Here is a 20201-nt window from a genome sequence, read left to right on the forward strand (position 1 = left end):
GAGAAATTTATTCTAGGAAAAGAGGGCTGAAACAAATTGTGGGTCTTATTTTTTATTTTTATGCATATGGATGTTGATTTAGAAATCTCATCATTTGAGATTTATCTACCATTGCCAAATTTACTTATAATTTGAAAAATACAAACACTATTATTCAAGAAGATCTAGCAAGTACATCCTTATTATATGCATACTAGAAATGAAAAAAGCTAATTACATGTATTAAAGGTTTTTGTTTCAAAAATATTATTTTCCAACTAAGGAAATGTTGGGATTTGATTAAATAAAGAAAAAATTATCACACAGATTCATGAGTATGTGTCATATAGACACATAATTTCACACACACATATACACATATCACTCAGAGAGCGAGAGAGAGAGAGAGAGAGAGAGAGAGAGAGACTTTATTGTCTTTTAAAGATCCAAGTTCTCAACAATACTGGCTGCTAATCTCATAATTCATTCAGCTGTATTAAAAATCATAATCCAATACCTTTATACAAAACACAATCTTTGCAGTCATTACAGTCATACATTTATTTACTTATTAAAGGTTTTCACCTGGAAATATTAAGAATAGAAAGCACAAATTGGTTTAGAGGTTCAGCACATTACCGGAGCCAGGTTTTGAGAGGAATGGATTACTTAAGTATTAATGCAAAACTTCTCTTCTTAAATTACATGGGATGATGGAGGAAATTTATAGTTTTAGAACATTTGGGGTTGTCTTTTGAAAGGTAGAGTAAAGATAGGTGATCAGATTTTTTTTTCCCCCTTTGTGTTGCCTGGGACATGATAGTCAATTTCTCAAGCATGTGCATCATTATGCCACAATCAAAGACTACATGGTCCAAAATATTCTGAAATATTTTGCATTTTACTTTTTTAATGGACTTAATCTGTCTATGCTTTATAAATAAGCTTTGGTAACTTCCAAAATGGCAAACACTGCCTCTGTTTGGGACTATTCTGCACATTTTCCATGAATGATTTTAAGTCATGTTCTTTCTCATGTTTATTTTTATTGTATTTATTATATGTGTATCAGTGTATTGACTGCATGCCTGTAAGTGAGCCCATGTCATGCAATGCCCATGGAGGTCAAAAGAAGGCATCAGAGCCCCTGGAACTGGGTTATGGATGGTTGTTAGCTGCCAAGTGGGTGCTGGGAACTGAACCTCATTCCTCTGCAAGAGCAGCCAGTGCTCTTACCTGCTGAGCCATTTCTCCAGCTGTGGTATTGTCATATTCATATAAGTACTGAAAATAATTGTAAAATATAAATGAGTTCCTTGACTTGAATAATGAAAATGTTAACCCATTAATTACTGGTTTTATACAGACTCATGTATTCTCCATTTTTAAAACTATATTTGATACTTTAAAATTTCTTTTTTTCTTTTGACATTCTATTATTTGAAATTCGGGATCTCCTGAATTCTAAAATCTCCTTCTTTTCATTTTAGGAGTGTGATGTTCAGAAGCTTGGGGCAGGTCAATGCAGCTCTAAAAGCACTCCTACTATAGTAACTGCTTTTGTGGTCCACGTCTAGAAGCAAGGGATGTGCATGGTTTGGCCAGTAGACCTGCAAGCTGTGATGCTTCTTGTTGTTTCTCAGCCTGTTCTGAAATTGATTCATTGGGCTGTTCAAAGTTAAAAATTTAGAGAATATATGCCCGAGAGAGAGCCCTGCCTTAAGTGACATATCTACAGTGGAACCTCTACACCTAAGGCTCATAGAACATAGTAGAACAGGGGTAGAGAGAATGCTAATATATCTCTCAACTTTCACCAGCAAAACTTTCTTGTACAGTTAGAGTACAATGTACACAGAAGATCACAACTGGCCAAGGTGTAGAGAAAAAGAGACTACAGAGTATATGTCCCCTGATAGGACTCCTATATTAAACATCACCAATCCATGGCTCAGAGACCATTTCAGAAGAGGGAGTGGAAAGATTGTAAGAGCCAGGGCTGGTGCATGAACATGAGGAAACAGGCTTTCCAGCCTCTGGGAACTTGCTCATATGAACTTGCAGCAATGGTGACAACATGCATATGACCCATGCTGACGCAGTCAGACAAAAACCCAGAATAGAACTGGGGAAAAGGGAAGCAGGAACTATTGCCAACTGACTTCTGCAGGGTGAGGGAGAGTTGATCTTCTTTAAGGGAGTGACTCTAGATAGGCAGACTAGACACAGCTTGCACCAAAGTACATCTGGATACAAATGCTTGACTGGATAGGACTTAACATGTAAGACAGAATGTATCAAATCTGGTGGGGGGACTGTGGAGGGCACATATGGTGAAGGGGACTAAATTTGATTAAGATCTATTATATGAAATGCACAAACACTCAATAAAAATATGCATTAAAATTTAGACTTAAAGACATATATTCTAACTTCTCTTCTGATACTTGCTAGGAAAGCATGGTTTCTTTGTTGGGTTTTATCATATTGACATGTCAAGAGTCCAAATAACATTATTTAGGATGCTACAGGTGAAATAATGTGTTCATATTTACAAGTACACATATCGAGTTATAACTTCCAATTGGTGATGTGTATTAGTCACTTAATGGAAATGTCTCAGATAGATGGTGTGTGGTACAAAAAAAATCCTTTCATTGCTTCTGAGAACTCACAGCCGGGAACCTGTCTAGTTACCGTTATAAGCGCAGGAGAGTGAGCTAGCGCCACTGTTCACATACTGCTCAGTTGATGTGATAATAGCGTTTTAGTCATTGGGCCTTCTAATTTTGACACATTTCCCAAACCCTTTCTATTTGTCTTATACAGCCCTAGCTTTCTTTTCCTACTTGAAATGAGAAATTTCTAAGTTGCGTACTTAGTATTGCTAAGTAACAATATTCTTTGTTTAATATCACATTTTATCTGTTCCTGCAAGAATGCCTCATATTCAGGTATTTCCTGCATAGTTTTTAAGAACCCTTCTCTTCTTATCCTGTGCCAGCAAAGAAGGCAAAGAAAATTAAGCTTCCGTTTTTTCTATAGATAAAAATCAGTACAGAAGAAAATACTTTAAAGTGAGAGTTTCCAAGTTTTTTACTTGTAGAAAACGCAACTGATACTTATTTTTAGAAATCTCATAGTATCATTTACAAATAATTATTTTCATTTACACATGGAAATATTTTTCTAATCACATAATTACTAAAATTTGTATTTTTATTGGTCATTTATTTCTATAATGAACTTTACGTTTACCTCTTTAAATACTATTTGTTGAATTAATCAAGCGGCTGCCAAACATTAATATATAGAAAATAACATAGGTTATATTCTCCTGATGCAACATATTTGAGATTACTTACATCTGTGTCTTAGAGTGCTTAAATTTGTCTTGTATTTATGTTGGATTGTGGCTTCATTGGCCTGGATTTGATTGAAATTCTTAATAGAATATCCACAGATACTGAATAGACATTATAAAAGTGGCATCTTATTGTTATGTTTTTATATAATCTCTGCATGAAAATATTATACATGGAAATATTTTTCTAATCACATTCTGTAATTTTCCTTAATCTTCTCTGATGGTGAATTTACTTAACTATAACCATTTCATAGCTAAGAAACTAAGAGAGACAAAATATTTAGGGACAAAGAGTATGCTGGAATCCATTACTAACCATATACTCCTGGTGTGATCCTCACAACTTCTGTGACCCTCAGGTTGGCTGCCATATAGAGAATAGAACAGTGCCTTGTACGGCAGAATTGTCGCTTAACCAGCTCTGGATATGACCAAAAGCATATAGCTACCAAATTATGTTTTTTCTTGTTTCTAATAAATAAGAGAGTAATGAAATTTACTTGAGTATACCCCACACCTAAATCTTAATTAAATTAACAAAACCAGGTTTGGGGACGTTTTGTTTCTGATGTTTTGTGTCTGTACCAATATTCCTTTAGTGACACACATTATGAAACTGATTTGGGCCCACTAGTTATCAGGACTCATCTAACTATGACAGAATCCACTGTGAGATAGTAAATTGTAAAAGAACAAGGTAGAACTTCGAGGGAGAAAATGGGATTCTGTTTGCTTTCCCTGGGTTGTTTAGAAACCACAATATAGTTTTTCATGAATTGTTGTCCTTTCCAAGAATTTTTCATTGTTTAGAGCTGAACAAAACTCAAAAGACCCAGTTATCAGAGAAACAAGTTGTAAAGGCCTCTGTGCAACAATTTGACTCATATGACCTGGGAATAATTCTGTATCCAGTATGACCTTAAAAAATATTGTGTGAAAATTCAATAAAAACTTAGGTGATCATCAGTGCTTACCATCCATTTTAAGGTACTAGTTGAATTGCTCTGTGACTTGAGATTGGTCATATGTGAACAATTTCTTAAACACCTTACTGAGCTGATTTTGTTGTGATACAAAGAGGGTCAGCACTTGTGTCATATATATAATAAATATAATATGATATAATATAAATATTAACTGTGTTTTATTACCTTCTTTTGACAGTACGATTGGCTAAAAGGTTTACTGATATGATTTAGGACGGTGTTAATCCCTGCATGCTCTCAATTGCTTCTCCCATGTTCAGTCATTATAGTAGGAAAACACAGTTACATTAATGGTCTTTACGTATGCTATCTTGACTGATTAATGAGAAACTTTTCACAAGGCATGTTGTCATTAGGTATAGAGTGGGAAACTTTTAAAAAATATTTTATTATTTTTATTTTATGTGTATGAATGTGTTCCCTGCATGTATCTAAGGGCACCAATGCCCACCGAGGTCAGAAGAGGGTGTCAGATTCCCCTAGAACTGGAGTTAAGGACCATTGTTAGCCACCATGTGGGTGCTAGGAATCAAACCCTAATCCTCTGCAAGAGCAGTCAATACTCTTAACTACTGAGTGATCTCCCGAGCACCTAGGGCAGGAAAATTTTGAAGGAGTAGCCATTGAGCAGTTCTACCCAAGTGAGAAATTAATGAGTGAAGGAAAGCATAGGTAAAAGCCAGCATCAAATACCATTACTGGTTCTGGCCAATGACCTTGGCTGGGGAGGGCAGGATGGCTCATAGTCAAAGTCAGAAATATGGTAGAGATTGCTGATGTTATTATAAAACCCTGAGGATCCACTCTTAGGTGGGTGTTTTAATACTAAAACAGTGGTATTTGTGGATATCAAAATAAACACGTGGATATTAGAATGTTACAGAGAATAGCAATGCTGTCAAAACTAGCAATTATATTACTGAAATGCTAAAATTTAGTGCTTTTTATTAAGCACAAATTTCAAGTAATCAAAGTTACAGTAGCAAGATAAAAATTGCTTTTCACACACTGAAATTTTTCTAAGTAGAACTTATAATTGCATGTAGACATTTAGCGTACATATTCTGCTTTCGGTGAATCACATCCACTTCTTTTCTTTGACATTTGAACTAGTCTTATTTTATCTACCATTCAGTATTATGTGATAATTTGTGGTAATCCAAGGCATAATAAATTTAGTCAAAACAAATTCTTGTGGGCTGAGAAGACTCCTGTTTGCCTGGAATAATAGGAAAGGATGATTATGTAATTAGCAAAATACTCAGCTACAAACACGGACCTCTTTCACCGTCCTTACTAATAAGGAGTGAAAACAAGAATCGAACACACAATTACGGTCATTTTGAATTTCATGCAGTTAAATTGCTCTTCCCTCCTCCTCATTGGCTTCTTTTTCTCCACTTCACATAGAGTTAAAAGAATTTAACATAATTGACATTTATAGTCAGTGTTGAGCTCTATAAATTATAGTCTTGGCTGTGTTATCAGCAGAGCAGGTATGCAGTTTAAATGTTCCATAGTATTTAAAAAATAAAGGATTTTTGGAACCAGACAGAACAGACGTATCTTTTTGTTGCTAAAGCCTTTTAGTCTTGCCTCACTTTTTGCAGGCAAAGTGTTCTCTTCGAGGACCAAAGGCTGATTATTCAATGTCACTTGGTTAAGAAGGATCAACTGTATATAAAATTTAGCCTAAAGTTGACTGTTAATCTGAAGACAAGCAGTTCTTATTCAATATATTATACACAGGTCAATTCCTATTTTATTTTGCATCTTATTTGGCACAGAATATGGATAAAATTTCAATTTTTACCCCATTTTATGAAAAAAAAATAGCTTTTGGTCTCCTGTATAAGTAGTTCAAAATTACAGAAAGCAAACTTTAGTAGTTTCTCCTCTTTTTAATATAGTCAAATGTTTTAATATTGGCTTATCCTTACATATTACTCAAATTTATGATGTAAGTTCTAAAGATATATTTTAAATTTTTAGGTAAAAATAAATTACAGCTTACAGCAAGAGTCCTTACCAAATTTGCTGGCTGTGCATCTTAACAGTAAGATGGAGATGCTGGTAAAATCACCAGAGGCGTGATTATTCTACTATTTGATATCCTGAATATTAAGTAGTTACAGATTAAATATTAATATTAGGATACTCATTTATCATTTAGCTAATTTTTTTCAAACAGTGCTGTAAGAAAAATTTGGCAATGTTTTTGGTAATAAATGAATATATAATTTATTAGAATTATATAGTAACTACTTTTGGGGGGTTTTTTGGTCTTTTTTGAGACAGGGTCTCCCTGTAGGTCCAGCTGGCCTGAAACTCACTGTTGACCATGCTGGCCTTGAACAAAGATCTGCCTGTCTCTGCCTCCCAAGTGCTGGGATTAAAGGCATGTGCCACCATGCCTGGCAGTAACAACTTTTTAAAAAACTCATTTCCCTGAATTGGTTTTGAGAAACAGCAGTTACCTAAAATTGTAACCATTTAAGTTTAAATTTATTCTATAAACTTAAAAATACCTATTTGAATGAGGACTTTGAAAAGTTAGAAGTATTTACTGCCTTATATTATTCACTCTTTCTAGAAGGCTCTCACATTTGATTTTCTCTTTAGAACAACTTTAACAGTATGGGAGTGTTTAATTGCTCTTCTCCTTTTCAAAGAACATAAAATAACCCTGGCAGATTGTGGACTAAGTACAAGAGGAGCTTTCATTGTGAATTAAGGTCAAGTTTTTCCTCAGTGGATACCTTTTAGATGTAGTTGAATATCAGCATGAAGGGTCCTTGAGGTACAGGAGTGAGTCCTGCTTCACTTCCTGAGTATTTAACATTCTTTTTCTTTTTGAAAATAACTTCACAGACCTGATTTTTCTTGTTTTTCCAGTATTGTATAGAAGCATCTAGTAACCTTTCCTTAAAATATTCATGCATGCCTATTCTGAGATGCCATGAAATAATTAAACCACGCTTATTAAATATGTTACATGCAGAATATATTCTCCTTGTTGGTGGTGAGAACATCATGGTCAATGCACTTAAGTCCCTTGCATCTTTGAGCAGTGGCTCTCTGTTGACACATGTTGGGTATGTTCTGTTTCCAGTGTGTTACCAAGAAAATGCAACATTTAAAATTGTATTTCCAAAGAAATCCAAAACAATGTTGTTTGCTGTTGATTTTTCTCTGGCCTGGAAAGTATGTTGTGAATATATTACGAATATGAGTACCAGATATTTTTATTTTTGTTATGGCTGAGTTTTATTTGTCCCTAGTGCCTCTGACAGAATGATTCATTGGAATAATTTTATTTTGTCTTCTCATTATCCTTCACTTCCTAAATTATATACATAAAACACATTGTATGAACACAACATATGAAGAGAAGGTCTCCTCACCTCTAAAAATTGGATACCTGGGAATATACCTGTATCCCCTCTCATCAATAACTTTGTCACTTGTGGGACTAATCTTCCATTTTCTCATCAATAAATTCTCATCATAAATATCATTAATAACTATTACTATATCTCAGATGTTTTCACTATGTTAAAGAAGGCTCACTGTCAAGTACAAAGTAAGTGGAAGCATTTTTATTATTGTCTTATAATTTTTAAAATTCTTTGCCTCTCTCCTTTTCTTCTTTTTACTTCACTTTTGTCATCACAGTGTTACAAGGCAAGCCCATGAGATGGGTAGTATCATCCCTGAACTGGAGCAATTGATTAGAAAATCAATTTGCACAATAGGATTAAAATGAGTAATTGGAAACTCTTCATTGTGAAATAATTTTTAAAATTGCATTTTATGTTTTAGAGCTAGCTAGGTTTTAGGAGCGTCATTTTACTGTCACTAAACTAGAATCACACACATGCACACTCACACACATGCACACTCACACACATGCACATACACACAGGCACATACACAAGACACATTTAAAACACAGATAAAGTACTTAGGTGTCACCACAATTCTTTGGAAAAATTTTTGATAATTTTATTCCCATGAAACCATACTTCTAAAAGTTGTTACATGAAATGATCACATTCATAAAATGTGTGGGTTTAAGAATATAAAGATGTAAAGTATATTAAATATTAATGAAAATGCAAGTTCTTTAAACATTGGTAGTCCAATGTGTAAGTACAAAAGTAAAAACTTAAAGATAATTCCATGCATCTGTTTTGAATTGTCTTACTAGAATAAAAGTTTAATGTTAAGCTGCTTTATTCCTTAAGTAGGCTATAACACAATCTCACCTCTCCTGTAAAAGAAGATGGCGTGTGTCCTCACTTTCCCTTTATTTCCTCTCCCTTCATGCTCTCCCCTCCCCTGGACTCCAGTTAGAGGGTTAAGTTAATAATATTTCTCAGTTCATGGCTAATTTTCAGACTAATTCCTACAAGTTTCCTGTTTCATGCATACATGCATTCTCTTTTATCTCTAGTTCTAAATTAATTTTGCTTTGCATCATATGTAACTGCTTAAATGTCTGATTTACATCTTTATGTGTTTAATTTAACCTTGTTAAATAAGCAACAATATTTTGAGTATGAATCAGTATTTAATATTTATAAATAGTACTATAACTGTTATATAATAAATGATAACATAATTTATACAGTTTTTATTCTTTGTGTACTTATGTTGTAGCATTCACATGGTGTCTGTATTTCCTGACTGGTGTAGTGTAATAATCTATGAAGTACATCTAATGTCAGATGGAGGGGTACCTCATTTCCCACTGCTAGCCAATGATAAGACAAGGTCATTAAATGAGAATTAAGTGAGAATTTTTCTGGGACAATTCCTCATCAGGACTTATTTGACTTTGTGAATGACATTTGTTAACTTGAGTGACTTCTGTCAGATGACATAACAGAATGTTATGGCCTCAGGCCACACTCCCCCAACAGTGCACAGACTCCTTCCCCAGCATCCCTGCCAGGTGGACTTCCCTCATTTTTGCTAATCTGGGGATAAAAGATATCTTCCTCTTATAATTTGCACTTCTGTAGATTAGTGAGAACTCGTCTGTTTTCAGGCATATCCAAACTGAGGGCATTGGCCATGCGTGCTCCAGGATAGCTGGGATTGTGGCCCAACACAAAATCATCAACTTATTTAAAACATGAATCTTCTCTGTGTCTGACATTTTCAAAACTATATTGCATGGCTCTCCAGCGTGAGCTCTGTAAATAGCAGTATCCATTCCCAGTAGCAGAAGGTTGACTATGCCTGAATGGTGTTTTGACTTCCTACTTTCTAGCCTCCTTTCCATACCTTTGTTCCATTTTCCCCCCCGTTGGCCTTGTTACCTTTTTCTTGTTTTTAGTGAAGATGGTTTATTTTCCTAGTACTTCCTCTTTTTAATTGTTTGAAATATCTTCTTGTACATTATGCCTTTGTACTTTGTGATAATCCTTCAATGAATAAACACCCTTCCTTTCGAGGTCCTCAAATTCGTTTTTTCTTTTCGAGTTATAACTGGTCTTTTTGAGAGAATCTATTCCTTTCCTCAGATATTCTGTATTCTTCTGTGAACTGTACCTTGTAAATTTTATTTATTCGTTTTTTAAAGGCAGTGTTTCATGTAGCCCAGGCTTGTCTCGAAGTTAGTATGTAGCAGAGGGTATCATTGAACTGCTGATCTTTTTTTGTCTGTATCTTCCAAGTGCTAGGGTTGCAAGCTTGTGTCACCATATCTGGCTACCTTTGTGAATTTAATTTTTGAAACTTTTTAACATTTACCTTTGTGGTTGGCAAATATCATAGTACAATTTAGTTTAATTTTTTTCTCACATATTGTTAGGATAAATTTTATCAGTTCCATAGTAAATTAAGCTAAAATACTGATTGAAACCATATAGAATTATTGATTAATTTATATAGAATCTGCATTTTTGTATTATTAAAGTGTGTTATCCTAAAAATTTGGAAATGGGATATTCCTCCATTTCTTTTAAATATTTATTTGGATGTTTTCAAATAGTGAAATCTGATATTAAAATTGGCATTTGTACTTAAGGATGACTTGCTTAATATGATTACAATTTATAGAAGTAAAAAAAGAATTAAATCATAAGATCAGTTACAGTGATTTGTTCTGTACATTCATAATAGTAAAGTAAAATGAGTAAGCATTTTAAAATTTGATTTTTAAGCTTAACCGTAGTATATTTTCCTTTATACTATAATATATATTTATATACTTTAGCTGAAGTTTAAGTGGTTTCTCAATCCAAGTATGATTTTATTTCACTTTTTGTTTTCTCATTATTGAAACCTGAAAAATGAACAATTTTTATGAAAAGAATCATTCCTAGTTGACTTCTAGTGGAATTTTCTCTTGTAGGTCATATTCTGTGGGATAACTATACATTTGTAAGTGAGCTTTTTTTTTTTTAAACTGGCATTTATTGGTAATATCTGTGAAAAAGTCACATTTGTATTTGAAGGTATGAAAATGCTGACAGCAGTTTTCACACCAAAAATTTGTATGCTAATTTTATTTTTAATTTTGACAGCTCTTCACAAATCACACATCTATTTTGATCAGTATAGCACTGAGGAATAGTTATCTCAGGGAGAAAGTATTTTGTGAAAAAGAATTGTGCTTATATTTGAACAGGATGAAGCCCTCAGTGCCAGTGCGTTCAGTTCAGCCAAAGGCCAGTGCACCTGGAGTAAAGGAACTTGGACTTATTAGTTCTTGCACGGAGAGAGACCATTACATTTGGGTCAACCTGGGGTATTTGACTCTGTATGCTTTTATCATTTTTTACCTCAGATAGATGAAATGGAAGCACAATGAAGCTGTTCCTTGAGTTAGATGCCAGGGTAATTCTGAATTTTTTAAGTCATTTATTTAGCAAGAAAGGGAGTTGTTCGGTATGTTGTGGGCTATACAGTGACCTTTTGCTGTTTGTTTGGACAGAACTCTCCAGTGGTCTTGCTTTGTTTTGTTTCATCATTTTCTCAGAGACTTCTGTCAGAAGCTGGTATTCTGTGAGCTGTGTCTAGCAGGACAGACTGGCCTGATCCTGAATGTCAGCTGAGTTCTGAGTATTGAAGGTCATACTCCTTTTTTAAAACATATTTTGTTTTTTTTTTTTTATTTTATGTGTATTGCCAGCATGTAGGTAGGCGCACCTGTGTTGTGCAATGCCTACAGAGGTCAGAAGAGGGCATTGGATTCCCTGGAACTGGAGATAGGACAGGTGTTTGTGGCCATGCGGGTGCTGGGAATTGAGCCTGGATCCTCTACAAGAGCAGCCAATGCTCTTAATTGCTGAGCCAATTCACCAGCTTGATCACACCCTTTCTTTCCGTCTTCTTTTCCTTCCTTCTTTCTTTTCTCATCCATAAGTGATTAGAATTGGTTTAATTTTTCTTTTTTCAGGTAAAGTGGTCAATGACTTCATCATATTAAGTGTGCGATTTCCATTTGGACAAAAATCAGGAAATATGTTCATGTTGCAGCTTTGCCACAGTTAACTTGCTGACTATTTTTAACTTCTAAGTTGCTTACACATTTTGAAATAACCCTGTCTTCTGCTCCATCATGTTGGGAACCATCCTTATCTTGCCATTGGGTTCTTGAAGTTACCTTCTTACTCTCTCTCTCTCTCTCTCTCTCTCTCTCTCTCTCTCTCAAATTTTATTATTTTAGATAGAGTCTCATGTAGCCTAGGCTGACCTTGAACTTACTTTGTAGCTGGTGGCAGCCTTGAACTTCTGGTCTTGCAGAAGGAGACTCTCCGTGTCCCATACTGGATTACAGGTGTGCACTGCTAGGCAGGGATCAAAGTTGCACGCTAAGCCAGCACAATGAGCCACTTCCCTCTTGCTCTTGTTCTGCTTCAGTGAGAACCTCTGCAGAAAAATCAACAGTGGTCTTTTCAAAATACAAACTTTGTCACAAAATTCTGTCCCCAAAACCCTTTCCCACACATTTTGATGAAAACATCCCTCAGATTAAATGCTGTGGCTTAAATATCCTGTGTTTGAAATGCTCCTTATCTCTGTGACTTCATCTCGTCTTCTTTTACTTTGCAACCTTTCACCTGACTGGCCTTTCTGTAGCTGGAAGTTCGTGTTTTGTTCTATTTTCTTTACTCGGGTCAGTCTTTCAAAAGCTGGTTCTTTATTTTTTGGTTCTTAGAACTTATCTATTTCTACATTAGACTGGCATCACCTAATTTAATATTTTATTATTTTAATGTTGTTTAGTATTATTCCTATTATTTTAGTATTTTATTTGTAGTACTTAGGACTATCTGAAATAGCATGTATTACTTTTTTTTAAATCTGTGTGTACACATGATTTATACGTGGGCATGCATGTGGACTGATGAAGTGTAGAGGTCAGGGGACAATTTGCAGGAGTCATTTCTCTCCTGTATCATGTAGGACCCAGGGATCAAACTTGTGGGCAAGCACCTTCACCTGCAGAGCTTTCTTGCTGCCCCTGAATAGAATTGATCACTATTGTTGTATTGGTTAAGCCCTGCCTTCCTTGCAGCTCTGCTCCTGCCCTCTAGCATCATTCCTAGGTAAATGAGAACTTGACCTTCTTTAGTTTTCATTGTTGTGACAATTACCTGAAACAATTCCAAAGGTTAAAAGCTTCGACCTACAGTTTCAGAGGTTTTAGTTTCTGGGTGACTGATTCCATCACTGCAAGCCTGAGGCCAGGCAGAATATCACCATTGGAGCACATGGCTGAACAAAGGAGTGCATCTTACCTTGGACAGAAAGCAAAAAGAGAGCGGAAGGGAACATAATCCCTAAGTACTTCAAGGACTCTTTCTTAGCAACTCAGTTTCTCGAAATACGCCCTTCCTCCCACACGTCCACCACCTCGCTACAGTCTGTTCCCAATTTGGGTCCTCTGATTACATCAGAGCCCTCCTTATCATCTCTAGAAGCATCCTGACAGACATGCTCAGAAGTGTGCTTTAGTAATACCCTAAGCATCTCTCAATCTAAACAATCTGACAATCTAGATTAACTATTACATTGAAGATTTGCTTTCAGTGCTGTGTGCATAGCTCTAATAAAACTCTTGGCACAAGAGAGGATTAACAAATATCCATTTAATAAATGATTACATTTGTGACTGGATAAGTGAACACACAGCAAATGTGTGAACATATTCTAGATATAGCTAGCTATGCCTGTTATTCGCGAGAGGAGCACTTGTTAGCTACTACTTAATTAAGACATAAGTACCTAACACAAAGTCCATTTATTTCTATGGAAATGTGCCTTAAAATATTCACAGTATGCCCTTGCTGTAATTTTTTCAGCATCTGTGTTTGGGATATGGCTTAACGAGGAGAGCATTATAATTATGCTTTCTCAGTGTATAAATTAATATTTGCATGCATTCTCAGGAGTAATTTCAGTGTAAATCTGTTTGCATTCACTAATCCTACCTTCAAAGCAGAACTTTGGGAGGGATGAAGTGGGTTGGAAGTGATCCTGAGTATTAGAAGTTTCCATAGAGCATGCTTTATTAATTTGAGGGGAGGGATACTAGATTAAAAATCTACCATGCCTATTATATTTGAATATAACATCATTAACTATTCTTTTAATTGTTTCTATTTCCTATTGTCTATTAGTTTAGTTTGGTAGTATTTTTCATGTTTTAATGTTTAATTGAGAATTTTCTATGGACTCACAATGCTGTGGTCTGATTCATAATATGAGGATGATGCTCTGCAGTCAAAAGTGAAGTCCACTGTGAGAATGTTCGTTAGACGGTAGGAAAGATTTAGGATATTGAGCCCTGGATTGGAAATTCTACTTCAGTGTTAACTTGACATATTCCTCAGTGTGTCAGAATTAATTTTCTCATCTGCAGTATGGGTGTCAGCTTCATGTGTAGGTATGTGCTGGGAGCATTTGTGAGCTTACATATGTCAAGTGTATGACAAGGCATATAGCACTATTTGTTGTGATATCATTATGAATTCAGAAGTTTTCTCTCAGAAGCATAATTTCCAAATGCAACACAATGTGTATTATATTTAGTAATATTATTTCAATATTTCATATTTCAATTATTTCATTATAGTAAATTGCAAAGAACATCTGCCACATCTGCCATATTAATGACAAAACCAGCATTTATTTTTAGCAAGTATGAGGCACTATCATATACATCCTATGCTTATAAGCATATATACACACATAAACTCATTAGTCCTCATCACAAAACTCATGAGACACTAAGTACACCTTGTTTTTTACAGATGAGTAAACTGAGGTATATGAGTGTTAAATAACAGAAATGCAGGCAAATCTGAATTGAAAGTCTCCTCATGTTTTAAAGCATAAAATGAAGATCTTTACTTTTATTCTTCCAGAGTGGTCAGTAATCAACCAAAGGATACATCTCAACCTGTAAAACCTTCTTATCTCTATCTTCCTGCTTGTGGAAGACTCCACTTTCAGGAATTAATATCTCACCTTCTTCGGAGAATGAAGCAGGCAATAGAAACAGACACTTTGGAGGTCGAGATCTGTTTGAGAGCTGTGACTTTTTAATAATGGACAATCATGATTATTTGAGGAAAAATGAATGCATAATTTATAACATGATTATTTGTGAATGCAAATTTTCCCTGAAGTAAAGGTGTTAAGAGGAAGGGCATAAAAGAACATTACTTCTGAACAGATCTTATATGCTTCACTGTGTTAAGAAGCATACTGTTACATCAGTATGTTCTGATGCATATTGAGCTTCTTTATAGCTTTGGTCATTCCATCTCCAAATATTCTAGAGCATTTATCAGTTCTTTCATACTTGAATGAAATTTTTGTTTATTTTCAGATGATTTGTTACCACAATTTCAGGCCATGAGGACCCCTGCAGACACTTGAAAGAGTGTGTAGTCTTTGTAGGTGACCTTAAGATAACATTGTTCTTGGCCTTGTGATGAACTGTATTTGTAGATCAACTTTGAGCCATAATGATTGCCTTAATTATTTTAGACTTTGTATTTCATCTCCTAGCTTGATGAAATATTAGAGTATAAGGGAAATAAATTTTGCTTCTTAAAAATGTTTTATGAAGGATTTTTTTTCTCCTGCGGTACTCCCTGATGGATTAATATTATATCATGTATAATTGGACTGACGCTTAGCCTGAATACTTCTCTTTCTTCTTGTCAGCATGGGGTAACCTTGGAAATGTTCTGAAGAGTCAGAGCAAAATTTCTGAAGCTGAAAGCGCCTATAGAAATGCTTTGTACTACCGCAGCAACATGGCTGACATGCTGTATAATTTGTGAGTATGCCTTACTTTATCTGGTTTGGGTCACTTCTGAAACCTGCTGTGAGAGGGGCTCTTGATTTATCTGCTGGAAAGAGAGATGATGATAGATGTGTTTCTGAAATAGTTTCTTCCTTAATTATGCGTCTGAAATAAGTAGGTGGATGATGTTTGTGATTTCTTTGTTTGAGGCGGTATCATCTAACATGTATTGATATACTATGACTGAATTTTTTGAAGTAATATACCTCATAAAAAATTTGGTATAAGAGAATTTAATTAAAAATGTGTCCTTGTTCCTATATTGATAGATATAAAGTTTCAAAATTAAGCCTTTATATGTTATACATATGTAATTGACAAACTATTAAATGATTAATTTGGTCCTCATAAAACAATTGGTTGTGTCAAAGTATATATGAGATGTGTGGTCAACTAGGAATTAGCAAAAAAGAGTGTGTTGGTGAAGTGAAGTTTCTTCTTTTTCCTCTAGTTTGTCTTCTTCAAAAATAACAATGAGTATCAAAGTTTAGATAATCGAACAATTTAAAATACACCTCTACTCAGGAAAATCTCAAAGGTTAAAATCAGTTCTGTTCTTTGATGGCAAGTTCTAGAAGACATTGTGAGGTTTGAATTGGCAAGTTAAAAGTAAATACTTATCATTTCCTTGCCTTACATTTATGAGAATATTTATAGATGTAATAGAAATCTAGTTTAACTTGCTTAAAAACAAAAGAGAATCTGTTTTCTTTACTCCTGTAGCTGGGAGCTCTTGGAGTTGATCAGATGCAGGCATAGTTAGGTCCAAGTGCTTGATGGGATTTGGGAATTTGCAGCAGTTTTGTTGCTCTGGGTTTTCTCTATTTTTGTCGTACTCTGTGAGGAAGCATGGCTTCTCTACCTTTCTGCATGTAACATCATGGTTCATGGTTCTTGGTTTTAAAAAGAATCCCCCGCCCCCATGTGTGTGTGTGTGTGTGTGTGTGTGTGTGTGTGTGTGTGTGTGTGTGCGTGTGTGTGTGTGTGTTTGCTGTCTTGTCAATATTCATCCTGGAAAGGGTTCTCTGAGTGACCCATGGGGCCCTGTGTTTTCTTGGATGAAATTCTAAGGACTTCAGAGATGCTGTGGATTGGGGAGGACCAGAGGTGACCATTCCTAGGCAAAATGAGATACCTATTTCTTGGGTTTAATGAAAAACGCGTAATATATATCAGAGATATTTGTAAATTTTACGTTTATACGTGTTTATATTCTTGGCTTCTAATTCTTTTTAGTGACTTAGTCAAATGTAGGTATAAAAAGTTATTAAAGATAAAAAATAAACAGAAAAAGAAGTAAGTATACACACACAGGAAGAGAAAGTGAGAGAAACTGGAGAGAGAGAGAGAGAGAGAGAGAGAGAGAGAGAGAGAGAGAGGAGAGGTTGCTCAGTGGTTAAGGGAGGTGGCTGCTCTTACACATCAACCAGGTTCAGTTCCCAGAACCCACATGGCAACTAATAACAATCCTTGACTCCAGGTTCAGAGGATCCAATGTCGTAGTCTGGCACCCATGTCACAATACTCAAGTAAAATTATATACATGTAGGCCAACCCTCACATACACAAAATAAATAATAAAATAAATTTAAAAGAAACCACAAAGGAGCTGAGTAGAATTTTGTGCCAGCAATAGACCTTGTCTTCAGCCTCCTAGACTTTTATCAATAGAATCCAAATCTAGTGTCCTATGACATGAATTGGGCCAACAGGTGTATTTTGTGTGAGCTGGCTCAGGGTGTAATTTTTCTTTACTACCTAGAATTCTTTACCATACAACACACCCTTTGTGCTCTGGATGGTCCTTCTTCTGTCTGTTCTGCTGTGACTCATGCTTCCCCACATACATCATCATCTTTCTTGAAGTAATTTGAATGTACATCTTTTAATGAAATATTGAGTGGAAATATTTAGGTCCTCTTACCACAGCTCATGACCACTTCATCTGAATGATATTACTTTATTTTTCTAAACTAGTGTTTTATTTCATGGAAAATACATTATTAGTTTCATATATTTACATACACATTCTCTCTCCCCCCTCCATTTATATTCATCTGTATGATACCAATATTCTGCTGTTATCCATTCTCTCTACATTTGCAAGAAAGAAGAAAGTGGCCCAATCACCCCTTCTTTATTCAGCTTGCTTTTGCTCTTTCTCAGCAACAGCCCACAGCCACTGGTTAATTTTTTAACCCCTTAATGCTTAACATCAAACCTGTGGTCTAGTATGTACTAGGCTAGTATTCTGCAACTACCATATCCTCAGCCACAAAGGAACTGTTTAATAAGTTACTTCCTTCTTGTTGGTACCTGTTGGGCAGGGGTTTAAAGGCAGTCTGCTTTATCTCATCTGATTATATACTGAGAGGATAATTTTTTTAACTATATAATCCCCCTTTACATGTAATTAAAATCTCCAGTTTTTAAGGACTTATGGTTGCCTACATAAACTAGAAAATTCCTGGAGAGCTGCTAAAACCTTACTGAAATGTCCTTGTTGGAGAAGTAATTATTAACATGATTATTTGTTCTTCTGCTTATTTAAAGTACTTTATACATGTTATAAATAGTTGCTATCTATCATCTATCTATCTATATCTATATCTATCATCTATCTATCATCTATATATGTATCATCTATCTATCCATATCTATGAACTCACTATGTAGACCAGGCTGGCCTTGAACTCACAGAGATCCACCTGCCTCTGCCTCCCAAGTGCTGGGACTACAGGCATACGCCACTAAGCCCAGCTGCAATATATTTTTTAAATGACATTTAACTGTCAGCATAAATGAAGTTTAAATTCTACTAAAAAATAACAACAGTCGGGGCTGGAGAGATGGCTCAGCGGTTAAAAACACTGACTGTTCTTGCAGAGGACCTGGGTTTAAATCCCAGTACCCATATGGCAGCTAACAACTGTCTGTAACTACAGTTCCAGGGGATCTGATGGACTCTTCTGTCCTCCATGGACATTGCACAACACAGGTGCACTTACCTACATGTAGGCATAACACTCATACACATAAAATAAAAATAATAAATAAAATAAAAAAAACAATGACTTGGAAATAATGGATTATATAATTCACATGGTTCATAAAATTCCAGTATTGAATAATCATCTTTCAAAATAGTTTAAGTTGTTCTTTAATTGTCAAAATCAAATATTAGTAAGGTGTACCAAGATAATTCTTTTACAACCTGTAATATAGAATTAATATTATATGTTCTTTGTAGCAAACTTTCTTGTTACATAAGCATAAAAACTATTTCCTCAGTAATAGGTTAGAAACTATTGAACAAGTTAATGATATTCTTTTTGATATGTTTATGCTATTTCCATTATGTAATTTCCTCTGATGTGTAATATTTACATCTTGTTAGAATTTAACTCCTAAAAGGGAAAAAAAAAAGGCTGGTGTTTTGCTCAGTCTTTCTAGTAAACAACCTAATAATACTCCTTTGTGGCAATAGGAAACATCGGCCACCTTTCTTATCCTCATTTAGAAAACATCTTAATGATGTTTCATGATACTGGTGGGAGATGCAGCTCAGTGGTAGAGTCATTGACCAGCAAGCATGAGGCCCCAAGTTTCAATCGTGCATAGTAGGGGAGAAATAAAAAAGATGTATTGTGTTGAAAACATGACACTAATGAACATTTATAAGTTGGAAGAAATTTTTACCTGTATTTCTTAATGAAGTTTAGAAGCTTTGGGGAATTAAAGTTTCTATTAAGTCCTCTACTTAACTGTTAATTGGTAACTTACTTGCATTGTAAATTATTAGTAAAATTTAATATCAGTATAAATTTTTATTTGGGATACAATCTGCATAAATTTAAATAGCAATTGCTAGGGCTGGAGAAATGGCTCAGTGGTTAAGAGCACTGGATGCTCTTGCAGAGGATCCTGGTTTGGTTCCCAGCACCCATGTGGTGGCCTACAACCATCCGTAACACTAATTCCAGTGCATCCAGCTCCCTCTTCTGACCTTGACCATGGCATGACACTGGTGCACTTATATATGTGCAGGCACTACACTAATACATATAAAATAAGAATAATAAATAAAATATGAAGAAATAGTAATTGCTGAGGTGGTATACTCTACTACTGGCCAGATATAAGATGTTTCTAGGAGGTCAGAGACAAGGCTTACATTAATTCCTGTAATTTATTTTTATGTCTATATTTTAAAATGTTAACCAGTGATTTTAAGTAGCACATCAGAATATTATTATATGTAAGAATACAGAGGAGATAGATGATTTGGGGACTGTTAAGTGAACAGCAGCATGAATGGCCTGGAGTTCAGTCTCAAGTTCAGTACACATTGCCTTAGGTGATCACAAAGTAGTATTTTCAGGAATGATATCAAGTTTATCATAGACTTACACACAAGATTTTATTATCTGTTTATAATATGGTGTTTGAAATCTTCCCATGTTTTTGTTTCCACACTCTGGTGGCAGTTGACTAAACTACTTGCGTGTGCACAGCATTCTTTCTTAGTCCTTTC

At 35.1% G+C, this 20201-nt stretch overlaps 1 protein-coding gene across 2 annotated transcripts in view; it reads left to right on the top strand.

Annotated features, from left to right (window-relative positions):
- The window catches only part of Tmtc2 (transmembrane O-mannosyltransferase targeting cadherins 2), a 507640-nt gene that overhangs the window by 266773 nt on the left and 220666 nt on the right, over window positions 1-20201 (top strand). For both annotated transcript variants that reach the window (XM_008852327.2, XM_029555737.1), the window contains one exon: window positions 15526-15640. In XM_008852327.2, coding sequence (XP_008850549.1) covers window positions 15526-15640 — 115 coding nt within the window. The remainder of the gene's footprint in view (window positions 1-15525; window positions 15641-20201) is intronic.

The sequence above is a fragment of the Nannospalax galili genome, unplaced genomic scaffold, assembly GCF_000622305.1.
Source record: "Nannospalax galili isolate Female #2095 unplaced genomic scaffold, S.galili_v1.0 scaffold390, whole genome shotgun sequence".
Classification (NCBI taxonomy): domain Eukaryota; kingdom Metazoa; phylum Chordata; class Mammalia; order Rodentia; family Spalacidae; genus Nannospalax; species Nannospalax galili.